The 17,824-nt window shown below is 33.9% G+C and overlaps 1 protein-coding gene across 3 annotated transcripts in view; it reads left to right on the plus strand.

The window, feature by feature from the left end:
* Plekhh2 (pleckstrin homology, MyTH4 and FERM domain containing H2) overlaps positions 1 to 17,824 on the plus strand; it is a 116,091-nt gene that overhangs the window by 40,366 nt on the left and 57,901 nt on the right. For all 3 annotated transcript variants that reach the window (XM_027934557.2, XM_071601233.1, XM_071601232.1), the window contains exons 4-7: positions 9,851 to 10,000; positions 11,143 to 11,226; positions 12,056 to 12,137; positions 15,769 to 15,954. In XM_027934557.2, coding sequence (XP_027790358.1) covers positions 9,851 to 10,000; positions 11,143 to 11,226; positions 12,056 to 12,137; positions 15,769 to 15,954 — 502 coding nt within the window. The remainder of the gene's footprint in view (positions 1 to 9,850; positions 10,001 to 11,142; positions 11,227 to 12,055; positions 12,138 to 15,768; positions 15,955 to 17,824) is intronic.

Consider the following 17,824-nt stretch of genomic DNA (forward strand, 5'->3'; position numbering starts at 1 on the left):
CTCGCCAACACTTATTGTTGTTGGTATGCATAATAGCTGCCATTCTTACTAGAGTGAGATGAAATCTTAGAGTGGTTTTGATTTGCATTTCTCTAATTGCTAGTGATGATGAACATTTTTTCATATGTTTGTTGATTGATTGTACATCATCTTCTGAGAAGTGACTCTTTGGGTCCTTGGCCCATTCATTGATTCGGTTTTTAGAGGGAATGCCTTCAATTTTTCTCCATTTAGAATGATGTTGGCCTGGGGCTTTGCATAGATAGCCTTTATCATGTTAAGATATGTTCCTGTTATTCCTAGTTTTTCTAGTGTTTTGAACATAAAATGGTCCTGTATTTTGTCAAATGCTTTTTCTGCATCTATTGAGATGATCATATGATTCTTATCTTTAAGTCTATCGATGTGATGAATAACATTTATTGATTTCCGTATGTTGAACCAACCTTGCATCCTGGGATGAATCCCACTAGATCATGTTGCATTATCTTTTTGATATGTTTTGTATTCGATTTGCCAGAATTTTATTGAGAATTCTTGCATCTATATTCACTAGAGATATTTTGATATGTCTTTGCCTGGTTTTGGAATCAGGGTGATATTGGCCTCATAGAATGAGTTTGGAAGCGCTGCCTCTTTTTCTATTTCCTGAAATAAATTGAAGAGTATTGGTATTAGTTCTTTTTTAAAGGTCTTGTAGAGTTCGGCTGTCTATCCATCTGGTCCTGGGCTTTTCTTGTTGGTAGACTTCTGATGGCATCTTCTATTTTGTTGTTTAAAATTGATCTGTTTAAATGGTGTATATCATCCTGATTCAAATTGGGCAAATCATATGACTCTAGAAATTTAAGACCCTAACATTTAACAGAAGTTTATTTGAATTGTGGAATTAGGAATAATCTTTTTCTATATTTTTATACTTTCTAGTATTTCTTAGATTATTTTTAATGATGTTTTGATAAGTCGCTTAACCCTTTCTGGACCTTGCCAGCAGTAAAATGAGCAGTTTGGATGGGCACATCCAGGTTTGAAGTTTATCTAGTGACCCTAAATCCATAGCTTCTCATTTTATAAAAATATCTCTGCCGCATTTAGTTGAATCAAGAATTTCCAAAATGCAAAATTCTTTCTTCCAAGAAGAGTATATTAAATTTCTTATGCTTCCTCTAAGTTTGTCATATGTTTCTTTCTTTAAATCTGAGCACTACCAAATCTCCTTTCTACCTGTTAATTTTATATAATAAAGGCCTGAATTTTTTCTAAGTAAGCCCAATCTAACCTAATCCTTGATTTTCTTAATCATACTTGAAAAGAAACCTTAAGACTTTATTATGCAAAACTTCAGCCACATATAAGAGTAGAGAAAATAATGTAATGAACTCCCATATCCAACTTCAACAATCAGTTTACTCATGGCTTGTTTATATCTCTTCCTACTTTCCCCTCCACCCATCTCCACACTGGATATTTTGAAGTAATCCCACACATCATATAATTGTATCCATGAGTGAAATTTCAGCAACTAATCTAAAAGTAAATGCTCTTTAAAAATCAACCACACCATGTCAGAAAACTTGCCAATAATTCTTTTTTTTTAAATATTTTTTTTAGTTGTCAATGAACCTTTATTATTTATTTATATGTGGTGCTGAGAATCAAACTCAGTGCCTCAAAACATGCTAGGCAAGCGCTCTACCACTGAGCCACAACCCCAGTAATTCTTCAATACATCTGTCAAATTGTCTTATCATTGCTCCTATGTTTATTTTTAAATTGACATACCATAAATTTATTTTTTAAATGGCATACCACAATTCACATTCCATAAAATCTACTATTTCAAAGTGAACAATTCAGAGTGTTGTGCAATTATCATTTCTACCTAATTTAAAAATATTTCCATCATCTCAAAAGGAAATCTTGTGCATCCATTCTCTTTCTTCCCTCCCTGCCTCAAGGTCCTGGCAACAACCAATCTACTTTCTGTCTCCATGAATCTACCTATTCTGGATATTTCTTATGGATGGATTCATATAATATGTGATCTCTTATGTCTGGCTTCTTTCCCTTAGCAGGATATTTTTGAGATTCATCCACATGGCAGCGTGCCTATCACGATTTAGCCCTGCATCTGTTGCCATCAACAGATGGGTTGTTTCAATCTTCTGGCTATTGTGACTAGTGCTGCCATGAACTGCATATACAAGCATTTGTCAAGTACCTGTTTTTAATTCTTTCATTTATATACTATTTTTTCTTTTTTAATAGTTGATTTATTCGAATCAGGGTCTGAATTAGATTGACACATTTGATTATTAAACTCTCTATAGGGTTTCCTACCCTTTCTTTTATCTTTCAATTTATTTGTTGAAAAACATGGGTTAATTTGTCCTCTAAAGCTTTCTGCATTCAGAATTTTTTGGTTGCATAATTATTTAATGTGTTCTTCTACCTCTGTATCTCTGATAAAATATAGTTAGATCCTAAAATTCTGATGCCGCTTCCCTTCCTCTCCCCCCCTTCATCCTCCTCCTCATTCTTCATTTCTCCTGTTCCTCTTCCTCCTCTTTTTACTCTTTTTCTTCCTCTTTTCCTCCTCCCTTTCCTAAGTCTTCGTGATATTGCATACCTCTGTCAGGAGGTATATAATGTAGAGTATATAACATATAGTAAACTCTTCTTTTGATATATTAGCAACCATTAATGATCCTTCTTTATCAATTATTTCAACAGGGAGGTAATTGCTTTGTAAAAAATCTACTTTATCTTTTAGAGAAGTTTTACATTTACAGCAAGATTGAGCAAAAGTACAGAATTTTTGAGTATCCTCTCCCCTACCGCAACACATACTCCAGCCTTCCCTAACGTCAATATCCCACACCAGGGTGGTATATTTGTTACAGTTGAAGAATTTCATTGACACATCATTATCATCCAAAGTTCATAGTTTATATTAGTGTTCATGCAGTGTTTTGACAAATGTATGATATTTATTCACCATGATATTATTATATGGAATAGTTTCACTGCCTAAAATTCTCCTACATTTCAACCTAATCATCTGTCCCTGCTCCCAAGTCCCTAGAAATCACTGATCTTTTTAATCTTCTCCACAGTTTTGCCTTTTCCAGAATGTCATATATGTCATATGTCTAACGAACCATAAAGCAAACAGTCTGTTCATATTGACTTTTTTCACTTAGTAATATACATTCAGGTTCCTCCAAGTTTTTATGGCTTGATAGCTCATTTATTTTTAGTGTTGAATAAAATTCCATTGTAAAAATTACTACATCTTCTTTACGGCTGTTGCTTTTTAGAAATTAAGACATAATTGATATAACAAAGCACCCTACCGTTAGATCAAGTTATAGAGCATTTTATCATCCCATTCTCTTGTTTTTTTTTCTCAGGCAGCAACCCTGTTTACCAAGGTAACCAGTATTCACATGGGTTAGTTTGGCTGTTCTTGATATTAGTACTTTTGGTCTTCTTCTTTTCTTTTCCTTCCTTCCTCTCTCCCCCCTCCCTTCCTCACCCCCTATTTTTCTTTCTCTGTGATGCTGTGGATCAAACCCAGGCCCTTGCACATGCTAGCCAAGTGCCCTACTACTAAACTGTATCTCCCACCCTAAACTGACTTCTTTCACTCAACATTATGTCTATGAAAGTCACTCATGTTGATATGTATCAGTAGTTTTATTATTGCTGAATAGTATTTTATTGTGACTATATCTCACTTTTAACCATATGGTTCCTTTTCAGCTTGGGGCTCTTATGAAGACTTATATTTGGTGGATGTATGTTTTTAGTTCTGTTGGGTATACACCTAGGAGTAGAATTGCTGGGTTATAAGTTGACAGATCTTTAATGGGTGTTAGCAAATAGTTTCTCAAAGTGAATGTGCCAGGTTGTACTTCTACAGGCAGTGTATGAGAATTCCGGTTGCTCCACCTTTTTCCAACATTTGGCATCGTTGTACTTTTACTTTTAGCCATTATGGCCAAGTTAATGTTGAAAAGAATGCAACTGTAAATTCTCCTCATTGGCTTAACAAATATGTATACACAAAACATCCCATTTCCATCATTTTGATCTGTCTTGTTTAGACCTTATCTTTTGACATCTAATAATGATCCCTGCCTAGCAAAATCAACAGATTGTTCTTACTTCCCCATTTCTCCTACCAAGATAGGAGAAGATGAATGTAGACTATAATATAAAAGAAAGCCAGTCCAAGACAATGGTAAATGCTCCCCATAAAGACATGGATTAGGCAGATTTCGTGTTTAATTTCTAACTTTCTACAGTGTTTCTAGAGTACGTTATTCCCATTTGTACATGATGATTTTCTAAACACATGGAATTAAAGTCCAGTGTTTTCTTTCTTTCTTTTTCTCATTCTTTCTGTTTTTTTAAGAGGAATGAAGAAAAGGGAAGGATATAGGGGCCAGAGGTTGTCAAAGTAAATTCCATACAAAGAAAAATAAAGATAATTTATGTTCTCTGCTTAGGGGATAGACTTAAATTGTTAACTGTGTTTAAATCCAAATTCTACCACTTATTTGACTGGAAAAGTTTCTTAATTTGATTCTTTGTTTTGTCACTCATAAAAAAAGAGCTAACTCATGTTGGCAGAGCTGATAGCCTCTGTGTTGTGTAAAGGTTTATAACATGGTGATTAAGAGCAAAGGCTCTGGAGCCAAACTGCCTGGTTCAAAATCTTCCTCCATCTCTTACCCCTTATTTGACTTGGGCCTCAGCTTCCTCTCTGTAAAGTGTTGTACAATCTATGCCTGTCCCAGAATTTTATGGAAATTGAATAGGTTGCTATGAGTAAAGTACTCGGAATGCTTCCTGGCACATAGAAGTGCTGTGTAAGTGTTAGCTATTATGAAGATTGAAGCTAATTTAAGGAAAGTGCCTGGCATGCCTTCAGCCCTCAACAGATGGTGGTGGTGGTAACACTATTAGGCTAAAAGTACAAGGGTAAAGATCTATGCTGTCCCTTTTTGTAAATATTCTTTAGTTGACGGTATTGATTACTGATATCCACACTTATAGTAGAATGAGACAATAATAGCAAAATCATAAAAGGCCACTCAAACTCTATGAGTAAACTTTACTCTCTGTAAAATGCCTTTATCTCTTTCTGTAACCGTGGAGTGGGCCATGTATGTACATTCCTGTTTAGCCCTACAGTTGCAGTAAACATTTGTCAGTTTGTCTATTTCTCTTTCATGTCTCCCTCTCTTTTACTTTCTGACTTTGACCTTTCCTAGTGGCATTTTCTCGATCTCCACACTCATGGCTGTCTCTGTGTCTTTGTTCCACCCCATCTTTCCCTTGCTTTCCTTTTTCTTTTTGATTGCTCACATTATAGGGGAAAAAAAGAGAAAGTAATTGAGAATTGTTTTGTCTGGCCTTTTTAAAATTGGAAATTCTAAATTTATATGTGTGGCAAATTTATTTCTCGAAAATAAACTTAAGTAATTTTTATGTGATTTTAAATTAATTTTTCCTCTCAAATGTACTAGATCTAGTGGAGTTTCTTTAAAAAAAAAAAAAAGAAACAAGAACCTCATATTCTCAACCTAGGGCAAGGGAATCAAAGCATGTAGTCAATCAGGGCAGTTCATAGCCACTAACCTTAATAAGTTTAATAGGAAGAACTTATTTGAAGTTGTCCTTGAAGGTATCAGGTAAAGAGTCATTTAATTCTAGGCTGTACATGTTTAAGCAAGAGCACACCATGATTGGTTATGTTAGACATACTGCCTTAAATTGAAAGGATAGAGAAGAATTGCAAATCTCTCATAATTTCTGTAAGCTAGCAAAATATTTGGATATTCCTCTTTGTCACAACACTCTAAATTTATTCAATGACTATTTTATTTATGCTTCAGAAAGATTTTTTTCTGTAAATACCTCAATGGATCTAAAAAATTGACAAGAAATATAAACAGAGAGCAGATGAACTCTCATACACTGATTATGTCACCTTTTTGGCCTTTGTGTTAAGTTACAGTAACTGAATCCTTAGCTATCTTTAACACTTTCCTCTTGGCCTATCTAATGTTTATGTTCCTTGAATTCAGCTTATCTTTTCATTGAACCTAAAACTTAAATGATTGTGTTTATATTAACCCAAAGGGAATGTTTCTTGACTAAAAGCAGAAGCCAGCTCAACTCTATACTTTAGCTTCATACATTTTTCTCTTTATTTATTAATGAATGGCATTATTTCTATAAGCATTAATTAAGTTGTCTGCAGAAGAAAAGATTGCACATTTGCTAGATAAATCTTGGTGACCCTTGTATTTAATACTGTAATATATCTTTATGGTCGCTTGTGAATTTTGAAAACAGTATGCATAAACCAACCCAGAACTACTTAAGGAGTAGTCTTGCGAGGCAGTGTTCAGCCCCAGGGCTTCGGAGGCCCCAGAATACTGTTTACCAAAAAAAACCCAAAGAGAGAATGTGGAGAGGTTTTGGGGCATTTTATTACTCACTCCTTGGCAGTGGCAAGTTGAGATATAGTGAAGGGTGGTCCTGTGCCTACAAGCTGGGGAGATATATAGAATAGGTTGCATGCCTACTGCACATGATACTCAGATGTTTTTAGGAGTACATCCCTTTGCTTTACAACCAAGGTCACTCTTCAGATTCTCTCCCAAGAACTGGAATTAAGGGGAGTGGTCAGCTCCCCATTTCCCTCCATACCACATTCTTTTAGAGACCTTTTTATCTTAATGCAGATTTTCCTAGGCACTGATTAGTGTTTAACCAATGGGTAGAAAGGCAACAAGCAGCCCCTCCTCCCAGAAAACCTTTGTTACTCAGATTTTTAGTCTCTCCATCCCTTTGTTCCCTGTCAGAGATAATACTGGTAAAGTGTGGCCTATGGTCCCAGGTAAACCAAAATAGGTTTTCACCATCGATCACATTATTAACACCAGCTTTCTGTTGTCACCCAAGACCTCAGGTATAGAAGAGCAGTCTTACCAGTGAAGCCATCCCAGTGGCTTAGAGGTTGTCTCCCAAAAGCCAGTTGTGGGCTGGTTCTTCAGAATGTACAGGATCTGAGAAGTCCAGAGTTTGTTGAATTAACCTTTTGCTGAATAGGGACTTAGGTAATCTCACGACAAGAAGGTTTGCAGGGAACTGATTAAGGAGTGTGCTGAGTGGATGCAGCCAGAGGCATGCCTAGAAATAAAGGAGGAAAGTACTAGAAATATGAAACATTCCATACTGAAGGGCATACATGTATAGGTGATTTCAAGAATTTACTTAAACCCATTTGAATTCATAGGTGTTTGTTTTCGGTCAGTCTCTGAATAGTTAAAATTCTTATATGGTTCAGGTTAAATGAATGGAAAAAGAACTTGGCTATTTTCCATATGCCATGGGAGGATATTTTAAAAGCCTGCTTATTTTTTCTGAAAGCTTCTTAGCTTTACTATAGACTTCTTGTTCATACTAATTACCAAGGAAGGCTGGTGAATCCTGTGAAACTTGGTCATAACAGGACCAATTGGGAAGTGGGTTGCCTGTAACTATTTTGTGATCTCTTTCCCTAAGAAATTTTGCACATTTCCCAATATTTTTCTTGCCCGGGAAAGTTATTTTTCTAAAAGTAACAACCAAACTAAAAAGTTTAGATGGCAAAGATGCATCCAAGAGTTCAATGGATTAGACAAAGGGGAATGAAAGGAAGGGAGAGGGGATATGATTAGGAAAGACAGTAGAAATGAATCAGACATAACTTTCCCATGTTCATGTATGAATACATGACCAGTGTAACTTCACATCATGTACAATCACAAAAATGGGATGCTAATTTGAATGTTATAATATGTGTATACATAATATGTCAAAATATACTCTACTTCATGTATATACAAAAAGAACAAATAAAAAATTTTTTTAAAAGATGGATCCAAGGAGCTCTGCAGCATTCATCGTAAAGTGAATTCAATTATCAAATCCTAGTCATCATTGTCCAGAACCTAGACTGAAATAGGTTTGGCACTTGCCAGTAATAATAGGGAAATTTTATGTGACGACCCAATGTCTGGAGGGTGGCTTGCTCAGACATAATAAAAGGAGACTATAGCTGAGGGTCTGGTAATATTTATTTCTGTTCTTATTCAATTACTTAGGTTTTTCTTGAAGTTCATCTTCTATTATTATGTCCTCAGAGGAGAACAACCATTTTGGACTTGGCTGTACTCTTCTCTCCTTGCTCCAGAGTACCCTATGTACAGCTGGAAATGCATCTTCATATTGACTCTTGGTTTTTCTTGTCCTGCTTGGGCTGTTGATCATGACATGGACCTTTGTCTTTGATACAAATCTTAATCCTTCAGCTCAAGCAGAAAACCCACTCTATTATGTTAAAGAATCTAAATTAAAGATAACTGAAATTATCATTTGAATACTAGAATATGTTTTTCCTCCTATTTTTTAATCTGCTTTTATTTTCATAGTTTCTAACCATGCGGGTAGTATTTAAGTAGAATAATTTGGCATCTAAATTGAATTGGCATTTATACTGTGAATCCTCAGATGAAACTTGGTATTCACAGTTATAAGAATAAAATCAAACCAACCTTTACACCTTTCACCTGAAACATCTAATTAGTCAAATACTTTGAACATTGAGTAAGGATTCATTTTGAATTTTCAGAGATAATTAATTTCTCAAATGCTTTCACATTATTGCTAAAATTACATTCTTAGCTATTTGGAATATATGAATGAAACTCTTTAGTACAGTCCTCAATTCTTTATTTTCTTTCTTGCTATCCTTAACACCTCCCTTTTTTAGACCTTATAAAGTCTGGTGAGACTTCCAATCAAGGAATAGGTCTGTGATTCACAGAAAGGTAAAATAAAAGAAACAGCTACAAAGTGGTATCAGTAAAATTGAAACTTCCCTATGAATTAGATAGACTTATATAATCCATATGGCCAGCAACAATCAGGTTTGCAGATGTGTCCTAAGACGTCATACTTCTGAATGTGTTTTGTAGAAAATCCAATCAGGGCCAATCTCTTAGATGTTAAAATTGAAGCACTTCCCACCCTCCAGCCTCATACCTGTTAATCTTACCAACTCTTTGACTTACTGTATGATTTTTACCTACTTATTACTATTTTTTATCCCTCTTTACCATTAGAATGTAATTTCCATGCAAGATATTTGGGTCTGTTTTATGATTCCTTTCCAGGTACTGAAATAGGCTTGGCACTTGCCAGGTATTCAATGAGCAATGGTGAAGTGAATGAATCAATAAGCCCTCACTAAGTGCCTTTTCCTACCTATTATTCTTGTTTTTTTTAATTTTTTTTAATGATTTTGTCATTTGAGGGCTCAAAGTTTCTCTTTTCTTTTCCACTGAGCATTTCTTTTTCATCTAAGTTTCAGTTTTCCCCCAAAATGTGTTATACCAGGTCATCTGGTTTGAGTTTTATCTCACTGCTCACATTTTTAATTTATATTCCTACCTTGTTTAGAATATGAAAAAAAATGAGGGCTAGAAACTTGCTGCTTCTATATAAACACTTTTGTGTATTGTCACTGCTCTAGTAAGCATATATGTTATGTTATAGCAATATTCACATCATCTCCTGTGTATCCTTATGTACCCCAAAAGTACAACTGTCTGACAGAATAGTCTTTATAATTTGTAACTTTTAAATACATTAACAATTCCTGTTTCATATTTTCATTTTATTATGATACCTTTTAGGAATCTATATAATTTTATAGTAAAATTCTAAGTTTCATATTATGATAAATTTAATTTAATTTTAATTTTAACATTTTATTCTCTCAATTTAGGTACAAGTTATGGAACAGAAATTAAAAGCAGCTAATATTCAAACCAGTGAATCAGAGACAAGGTTATATAAAAAATGTCAAGACCTGGAGTCTCTACTACAGGAAAAAGATGACATCATTCAAAATTTGGAACTGCAATTTGAAGAGCAGGTAGGAAAATTTTAATCATCAAAGACTTATAAATGTGTGTACTCATTTGTGCATAAACACAAAGATTAAAAGGAGTCTAAATTTCTAAATGTGGAGGGAAAATCTTACTTAAGTCAACCCACAGGATTGTATCACATGTGCTGGTGAAAGGTTAAGGTAAAATGGCATTTGCTTTAAGTCCAGGGTGAGTCCAGGCAAGATCTGGCACTTTTTAGACAGGACAGTGTTCTTTCACATTCAGACTTTAGAATTTATGTGTACAGTTTAAGTAGGAAATACTTAGTTATCAGCAGGCATTATGTCCCTAAAATGTTTGTAATCAATTTTGTTTTAGATTGTTACAGTGTTGGAAATATTTATAGAACATTGTATTTTATATATTTATGTTTGACACTAATCCTTCTGCTTAGAAATGTATACACTGTTTTAAACCACTACTATTGAGATCAAGTACAGAAGTTTATTTTAGATTTTTATTACAAAAATTGTGTTAGGGTGATTTACTTAAGTAGTCATTTAATGTAATTTAAATATGACCATTATGACATTATTTTGTTATGCACATTAAATTGTTGTTTATTTTCAGCATTTTTTTTATTTCTCTGGGGATTAGTATTTCTTTGTTAGTGGTTTGCCTCTTTATACCAGCCTCCAGTCCCCACCCATTGTAATTTACATAATAACCATATTCCCGGTAGTTTTGTGATCATAACCAGATTTTAAGGTTGGTGAACTAGACTTTTTCAGTGTATATTTTTCCTGGGTCTTTTTTAAATTAATGCTTGAGGGCGATCTAGCCATGCTAGCAGATTTTTAGTCTCCTCTCCCTAACCTGGTTGACCCTGTTCTACTGTTCCAGAAATGTTTATTTTATTGATATATTCAATGTATTGACTTCAGTGTGTTGATCATTCAAAGAAAGAGAAGAACAGTTATTAAAACTAGCAATGTTTGCATCTATCTCTGTGGATTCTTATTGTATTTGCTGGATAACTTTTCTCTTTTAAAAATCTGATAATTTGCAGGTAGATGTCCTAAATCTGAGACAGGTTTTAAGTGGATTTGTCTTGCATATTATCAGGTAACATTTCTGGACCACTGAGTTTATGTTTGAACTAAACAACTTGCAAATGTTATTTCAGAAACAAATAAGAATCCAAGAAGCTAAAATAATAGAAGAGAAAGCAGCTAAAATCAAAGAATGGGTAACAGTTAAGTTAAATGAGGTATTTGTTACTATATTTTTTCTTTTCTTTTCTTTTACTTTATTCTTTTTTTTAGTAGGTAAACAATCAGAATATACAATCATCTGAGTGAAATAAAAAATTCTAATCAGTTGATGGTGCTGCTCTCTTTGGGTAAACCTGAGATAGGTAGCTTTTATTTTAACATCCATGGTATTTCAAAAATTAAACAATTGATAGACACCTGATGATCAGTGTAAATAGTCTCACTCTAATTACTTAATTTTAGTTCTAATTAGTTAATTTTAAATAATTATAGAGCATATCTGTATATATTATAAAATTAATATATTTGGTATCTGAAGTACAGATTAAATACTGAAATAGTTTGGTTTCAAATAATTTTACAGTGGAAAAAGCTTAGGGGGGCCAGGTGCGGTGGCACATACCTGTAATCCCAACAGCTCTGGAAGCTGAGGCAGGAGGATCAAGAGTTCAAAGCCACCCAGCAAAGGCGAGGTGCTAAGCAACTCAGTGAGATTCTGTCTCTAAATAAAATACAAAATAGGGCTGGGGATGTGGCTCAGTGGTTGAGTGATCCTGAGTTCAATCCCCAGTACCAAAAAAAAAAAAAAAAGCTTAGGGGTTGAAAAGTTGCAAAACTCTCAGTTGTGGAAAAATTAACATTGGTGCCATAATTATCTAGTTTGATAGCCTATGATGATAAATACATATATTTGCATGTCATTTTATTTTACTGCATTTTGGAATAATGACACTTTAATGTTTTCTAAATATAATTATTTATTATTTATTAGCATGCTTTAGAAATGTTATTCCTATGTAAGAGAATATCACTGTGTTGTTTTAGCTGGAATTGGAGAATCAGAATCTTCGTTTGATCAACCAAAACCAAACTGAAGAGATAAAAGCACTACAGTCAAAACTACAAGGTATAAACATTTTCACCAAGATAGCCTAGTTGGATTTATTTGGCTATATAGGATTTACTATTTTTTACTTATGATTTAAAGATTTTATTATAATTATAGTATTAGGAATTATTTTCATGAAATGAAGGAATTTCCAAACAAACCAGAAGTCAAGTGAATGTAGCCAAGTGAATGTTGGCCCTAAATGTGGAAGGTGATGATATACAAGTTTACCAAACTTGTTACTACATAGGTTAAAAAAACATGGACAGCTAGTAATTTTGCCTTTTTCTATTCTAAAAGGCATTAATTTGTCCCCATAGTAAGTTGCATAGAGTTGAACTTACCTAAAGTATTATTTATTATATTAGCCCAGGATGTCAGGGATTATGGACAGTGTATACCAATAATGATGGTGTTTTGGTCCTTCCAACCCATGTCATACTCTATCTCCTGGTTTTCTTGGAAGAACACAGAAGACCTATGAATCCAGATAGTAGATTATAAATATTTGTATTAGAGGTATGTACTTCAAAAGGCCGAGAATACTCTGGCCTCTGAAAGAAAAGTCTCTTTTAGTGGGGATTAAGGAATCATGGACATGGTATACCTGTATTTGCATGGAGGACTTTGGAGAAAGCTCCTTGGCTTGATATGTGTCCCTGAAAATGACATTAACCTCCAGAGCTCTTTACAACTTTTGACTATTTACAAATATTAAATCCAAATGAATATTGGCTACTCTTCAGATAATTCATAACAATATTTTATAGGCTCAAAAGTAACTTTTCGGACTGGGGTTGTGGCTCAGTGGTAGAGTGCTCGCCTAGAATGCTTGAGGCACTGAGTTCGATAGTCAGCACCACATAAATGTAAAATAAAGATATTGTGTCCACTTAAAACTAAAAAATAAATAAAAAGTAACTTTTCATAATGTAAAAATTGGTAAATGGTTAGACCACATATTTCGTCTTTTGAGCTATAAATCAGCACTTTTTAATAGAACTTTCTGTGATTAAAGAAATATTCTTTACTTGTGCTGTCCAATATGATGACCACTAGCCACATATAACTATTGAGATTAAAGAACTTTCATTAATCATGAAGTATGACTCTTGTGACTGAAGAACTGAATTTTAAATTTTACTTAATTTGAATTGATTTAAATCACCATATTGAACAGCACAGCTAGACATTAGTGAACAACCTGAAAAGTATAAACTAATTTGAAAATTTCATTTCAGGTATATTTGCTTTAAAAATCAGTTGTTATTTTCAATTTTGCTTTGTATCCTGGTTTTCAACAGTGATTGAAATTCTTACAACCTGAGTGTTTTGAGCAGAATTTGATGATGTGAATAAATTCTTTGGATTTTCCAATACATGGGGTTACTTGCTTTTAACTTTAAAACCTAAGGTTGCGTAGTGTCACTATTATTGATTGAGATTTTTCTTAGTACACTATTCTAGTGAAAGCCACTCAATTGCACATCAGGTTGAAAAAGAGGTGAATCCAGCAAGGTGTAGTATGATTTATGCTTATATTACACGACCTAGTATAGAGGTTTTAAAACTTCATTTAGCAATGGAATCCTTAAAAGGAGGAAAATTATGTAGAATTTGAGCAGGTAAAAAAGGTAAAAGCAGTGTTGGATGATGATGGTCCAGAATTCTGCAAACTTGGCCTTTTCCATGCCTCTTTTTGCATCCTCTGGGTCTCACAAAATGCACTGGGAAAATATTGGTATGGTAGGAAGAACATGGGCTTTGAAGAGAGCTTTAATGCCTTGCTGCTTAATAACTATTGTATCTCCAGAACATTTTTTTACATTAGTAAAATTGCAATTATAATAGTGCCTTCTGATTTCATGTAGGAATATATAGACTTATTGATTACAGGGCATTTTGTTATTGTATATTAATACTTACTTGGTATAATTTTCTCTACTTGTATGACAAAAAAAAAAAAAAGTGCCTCCATGGCTGATCTGTAGTTCCATATTTAGAATTAAAGTTTCAGATTTGTGTGACATTTACCCTTATTGAAATAGATTGAACATACTAGGCCCACTAAAAATTGTTGTTTTTTCCGATTTTTATTTTTATATTTTAGTACCAGGGATTGAACACAGGGACCCTTAACCATTGAGCCATATCCCCAGCCTCTTTTTTATATTTTTCTATATTTTCTTTAGAGACAGGACCTCGCTGAGCTGCTAAGGCTGACTTTGAACTTCTGATCCTCCTACCTCAGCCTCCTAAGTCACTGGGATTACAGGCTTGTGCCATTGCACAAGCTCTGATATTCTTGACTTGCAATTTTTTGTCTTCATTGGCCGCCTCTTAGATTTTATAGACTAAGAGATACCGATCATTGGAAATTAGGCTTGGAGTGGAGAAAAGATATATTATATGCTAAATATAAGGTGGTATTTAAAAAATATATATGCATGTACATTTGTCCCTCAGTATCCATAAGGGATTGATCCTAGGATCCCTGTAGATACTGGAATCTGAGAATGCTCAAGTCCCTTATTTAAAATGGCACAGTATTTACATATAGTCTATGCACCTCCTTCTATAATTTTAGTCATTTCTGGATTGCTTATAATACCTAATACAATATAAATGTTTGTAAATATTAGTTATACTGTATTGTTTAAGGAATAATAAGAAAACATCAATACATGTTCACTACAGAGGCAGTCTTTGTTTAGAATATTTTTTTATCTACAGTATATTGAGTCCACAGATATGAAATCCATGGATACAGAGGATCAAAAGTATGCAACCATTATAATCTTATTGTGAATTAGTTATGTGAGAGATGATCAACACAAAAACATTAAAAGATACATCTAAAAGAACATAATATATAAAGATATCTTTCTTATCCACTGCTTAATTATCAGTTGCTACTTAGCTTATCCCTTTGTCCAGAGTGAAAAATTTCATTTTTGGAAACTCTTCTCTCTAGGATCTCCATGATTTTGATCTTACAAGCAGGAGTTTAAAGGTCTTAGAGATGAATTAAATCCATGATTAGGTGAATTACTGTACAAACTTTCTAAATTTTATATTGCCCCTTTTTTTCCCCTAACAAAGTGATTAAGGTTCTTTACGTTGTGATCACCATGAAGCAAACCCCTCCATCTGCTGCCTTCTCATTATTGAAAACTAAGATAAGCAAAAATCATTACAGTGATCAAGTGATATTTGTACCAATGGTAATCTATATTTCCTTTGGTTGTTTTGGCAACCAGTACCTCAGACAATGGCATTATCACACAATTTTTAACCAATATTAACTAGTATTTAACAATACTTGACTTTTTAAGAAACTGTAATGCTCTAGTTATTTATAATCAGGTTTTAGTTTGTGTTTCTTGTTTTTATTTGACAACTGCTCTTAAAGGGATTTGTTTTCTCTCTGGAGTCAAGAAAATATTTTGGATATTCAAAATACAAAAAAACAGACCCATGATGCTTAACAATGGGGCTCCTGTGTTACTGTGCCTAAATTATGATAAACTTGAGACTTTTTTCCTAATGTAAAGAGTAATTTGTCTTAAAGTTTTTATATGCTTTTTTTCTATGTTTAACAAATTGGCATAAAAAATTCAGATCTTAATTTTGATTAATGACCTTTTAGAAGTTCAAGGTAAGAAGTCATCCATGGTTTCCACACCAAAACTTTCGGAAGGGCAGCGCCTGAGCAATTTGAAGTTTGGGTGCTTTTTATCCCGAGCAAAGAGTCCTCCCCAAGTAGTGAAATCTGAGGAAATGAGCAAGATATCTTCTAAAGAATCTGAGTCCACAGAAGGAAAAAAGACAGAAGGTATTTATGGACCACAGCAAGTTACTTTTGCAATTTTTTTAAGAAGGAAAAATCATTTACTATGGTTAATTCAAATACAGCTAAATTTTTTTTTTCTGATAATTTTGATGCTTTATAAGAATATTTCCAATGAGCAATATAGCGTTGAACTTTGTATATCTGGTTATTTTGTCTTCTGAGGGTTTTAGCCAGGGTGCACAAGAAAAACTGATTTTTCTCATCTTAACATTTTTCCTTGCAGCAGACAGAAGTAATACTTAAATTTTAAAGTTTACAATATTCCCCTCAAAGTACTTGGTTTAGCTGAATTTCAGATTAGAATATTTTTATTCATTATTTATTGAAAATATTGAAAATTACCTAATATTAAACATGAAATTAATTCTGGCCTAGCAAACTTATAAACAAACAAACACTAGGAAATAATAATAAAGTGACTGCTTTGATTTTCCGTTTGCTGCTTCAAAGAGGAAAATATCTGCCTACATGTTTAGACCCAGTGTCCTGTGTGCAGATTTCTACTCCTCCCGGTGTTTTACAGCCTCTCTTAATTTTGCTTTGTTGTGCAGCTGCTGGCTTTGACTCTCCCAGTGCAATCATTTTTGTTGGCTTTTTCCAAATATTTTAGCCAGGTTTGATCTCCTTTCAGTTCCAATTATCTTCTTCCAAAGGAGAAAAATTACAGCTCTTACAAGCTGTCCCTCTGCTGGGTTATGACATTTTGAAAACAACATGTTTTTCCAATCAGAAGGCCACTGAGCTACTTATTGTCTCACCCTCCTTGAATTTGCTTTGCTTTCTCAAGAAGCCATTTCCATCTCCTTCCCACTGTCTAGCAGTTGAACACAGCCAAGGTTGTCTGTACTGGAACTCTGGCTCACAAACTGCCTGATGCAAACTTTTTTTTTTTTTTTAGAATTTTTTTTAAATATTTATTTTCTAGTTTTCGGCGGACACATCTTTGTTTGTATGTGGTGCTGAGGATCGAACCCGGGCCGCACGCATGCCAGGCGAGCGCGCTACCGCTTGAGCCACATCCCCAGCCCCCCTGATGCAAACTTGCAGGGTGTGTTTGTTCAGCCTCTGGTTCTCTGACTGTGAAGATCATATGTATGTTTTCAAAGCTCCTTTTCTGCTTTTCAGTCTAAAGTTTTAATTCACTGTCCATGAAGATCGTGGTGTATTTTATTAAGTTATAAATAAAAATAAGCTATATATAAAGACATGTTCAATGAATATTATTATACAAACATATTTTGTAGTTATGATTAAACAAAGTAAAGCAAACTTTTTTTTCAAACTTTTTCTGTATATGTTTTCCTCATGATATTACATATTTCATTACTGAAGTTTGGGCACCAAGTTTATTTCTTATAGTTTTGTGTTTAGTATGTCTTGATTTACTTTATGATAATTTTGAAATTTAGTGGAAAGAGGGTCATCTTTTTTTGCTTCTAAAATGGAAATCATGGTATTCATTGTTTTTTGGGGGATGACTATTTTTGTAGTCAAATTGCTCTATATTACATTTTGCTTTTTTTATTATGTCTGTCAAGTTTGTTCCCCAATATATTCTTTGTAGAGACCAATTTAATCTTAATACAATTATATTGAGTTGTAAGACTCTGTTTTTGTTCGTTTGTAGTACTGGGGATTAAACCCAGGGCTTTGTGCATGCTAGGCAAATGCCCTGCCTCTGAGCTGCATCCCTTGCCCTTTATATTTTATTTTGAGATAGCCTCTCTCTAAATTGCCCAGACTGGCTTTAAATTGAGATTCTCCTGCTTTAGCTTCTCAAGTAGCTGGGATTATACACATGTGCCATCACATCTGCCTCTGGGCTTTATGTTTTATATTAAGCTAGGGTTTC

This window comes from Marmota flaviventris, chromosome 14 (genome assembly GCF_047511675.1).
Source record: "Marmota flaviventris isolate mMarFla1 chromosome 14, mMarFla1.hap1, whole genome shotgun sequence".
Taxonomy (NCBI): domain Eukaryota; kingdom Metazoa; phylum Chordata; class Mammalia; order Rodentia; family Sciuridae; genus Marmota; species Marmota flaviventris.